We start from the raw sequence: 1,679 nt of genomic DNA, 5'->3' as shown, positions 1-1,679 counted from the left end.
TTTCTTTTTTTTAATCCTCACCTGAGGATATTTTTCCATTAATTTTTAGGGAGAGTGGAAGAGAGAGGGAAGACAGAGAGAAATATCAATGTGAGAGAAACACATTGATTGGTTGCCTCCTGCATGAGCCCCAACCAGCTTGCAACCTAGGTACCTTCCCTTGACCAGAATCAAACCTGGGACCCTTCGGTCCGCAGTCTCATGCTCTATCCACCGAGCCAAACAAGCTAAGGCCAAACTTTTTAGTTTTTATATAAATTATAAAATATCTCAAACTAATCTGAGTTTGCATCTTCCTAATCAATAATGAGATTAAGCACTTTTGATATGTTTATTGGCCATAATTATTTCTTATTCTGTGAAATTATTATAATTTTTGTCCAATTTTTAAATTTCATGTCACTTTCTTATTGATTTCTTTTATATACATTCTGAATACTAATAAATTATTGGTTATATGTGTTGCTTTTCTCATACTTTGTTTCTTTTTGTAACTTCATGCTATATATTATGATTAATAGCATTCTTTAAAACTTAATACAATTTAATTGATCAATTTTTATTTTAACGGAAATAAATTTTTTTTGTTTAGGAAATCTTTTTCTTCTCTGAAACCAGAAATATGTTCTTTATTTTTAAGATGTCAAATGTTACTTTCATATTTAAATCCTTAATCCATTTGTAAATGATTTTTTTTTCTGGGGGTCTGTGGTGAGGTATGAATTCGAATTTCAGTTTTATACTATAAGAATAATTATTTGTTTCAACATCACCCGTTAAGTAGTTTTTCCTTTTTGAAATGCTCTCAAATGCTATCTGGGCTTTTTATCAAATGTCTCTTAACGCTAACAGAGGATACATTGAAACAGTGTCTATATTTTGTTTTTTAAAATATATTTTTCTTGATTTTTTAGAGAGAGAAAGGGAGAGGGATAGAGAGTTAGGAACATCGATGAGAGAGAAACATCGATCAGCTGCCTCCTGCACACTCCCTACTGGGGATGTGCCCACAACCAAGGTACATGCCCTTGACCAGAATCAAATCTGGGACTCTTCAGTATGCAGGCCGACACTATCTCCCATGAGCAGAACCAGTTAGGGCCGAAAGAGTTTCTATGCAGGGTAATTTGTAATATTAACCAATCTTACAAATAAATAATTGTACTTTTAGAAATGATTCCTATATGCTTGTGCATGTGAAATGTTATGTGAATAAAGTTGATTACTTCTTTGTAATAGATTACAGTCTTTGTAATAGCAAAAAAAAGGGGGGGTATAACCTAAATTTCCACGAGTAGTAAGCTTGATGAAACAAATTATTCTGCATTCATATAGTGACATATGTTGGTGTGAATAAACAACAACAAAAACAACAACAACCTCTAAGGACAACCAAGAGTTAAAATTGTTTTTACTATACCTCCTGCAGATTATTTACATCTACAGAAACCCCAAGGATGTTATGACTTCATACTTTCACTTTTCAAATATGGTGGTCGCGCTTGAAGCTGCAAATGATATGGAACATTTCATGAAAAGGTTTCTAGATGGAAATGGTAACTATGAATTTATGCATTCAACTAGTTTATGAAGCCATGTTGCCATTTAGCCAAATTCTCAAACTTGGGGAACATATTTTAAGGAAAGAAAGAAGAGTAACGATAGAAGCTGGATGCACA

At 32.9% G+C, this 1,679-nt stretch overlaps 1 protein-coding gene across 1 annotated transcript in view; it reads left to right on the top strand.

Annotated features, from left to right (window-relative positions):
- Positions 1-1,679, top strand: part of LOC102244786 (amine sulfotransferase) — an 8,288-nt gene that overhangs the window by 3,014 nt on the left and 3,595 nt on the right. The window contains exon 3 of the mRNA XM_014528711.1: positions 1,388-1,556. Within this exon, the coding sequence (XP_014384197.1) occupies positions 1,388-1,556 (169 nt within the window). The remainder of the gene's footprint in view (positions 1-1,387; positions 1,557-1,679) is intronic.

The sequence above is a fragment of the Myotis brandtii genome, unplaced genomic scaffold (assembly GCF_000412655.1).
Source record: "Myotis brandtii unplaced genomic scaffold, ASM41265v1 scaffold6477, whole genome shotgun sequence".
NCBI lineage: Eukaryota > Metazoa > Chordata > Mammalia > Chiroptera > Vespertilionidae > Myotis > Myotis brandtii.
Note: the sequence above shows the minus strand (reverse complement) of the source record. Positions and strands in the feature narration are given on the sequence as shown.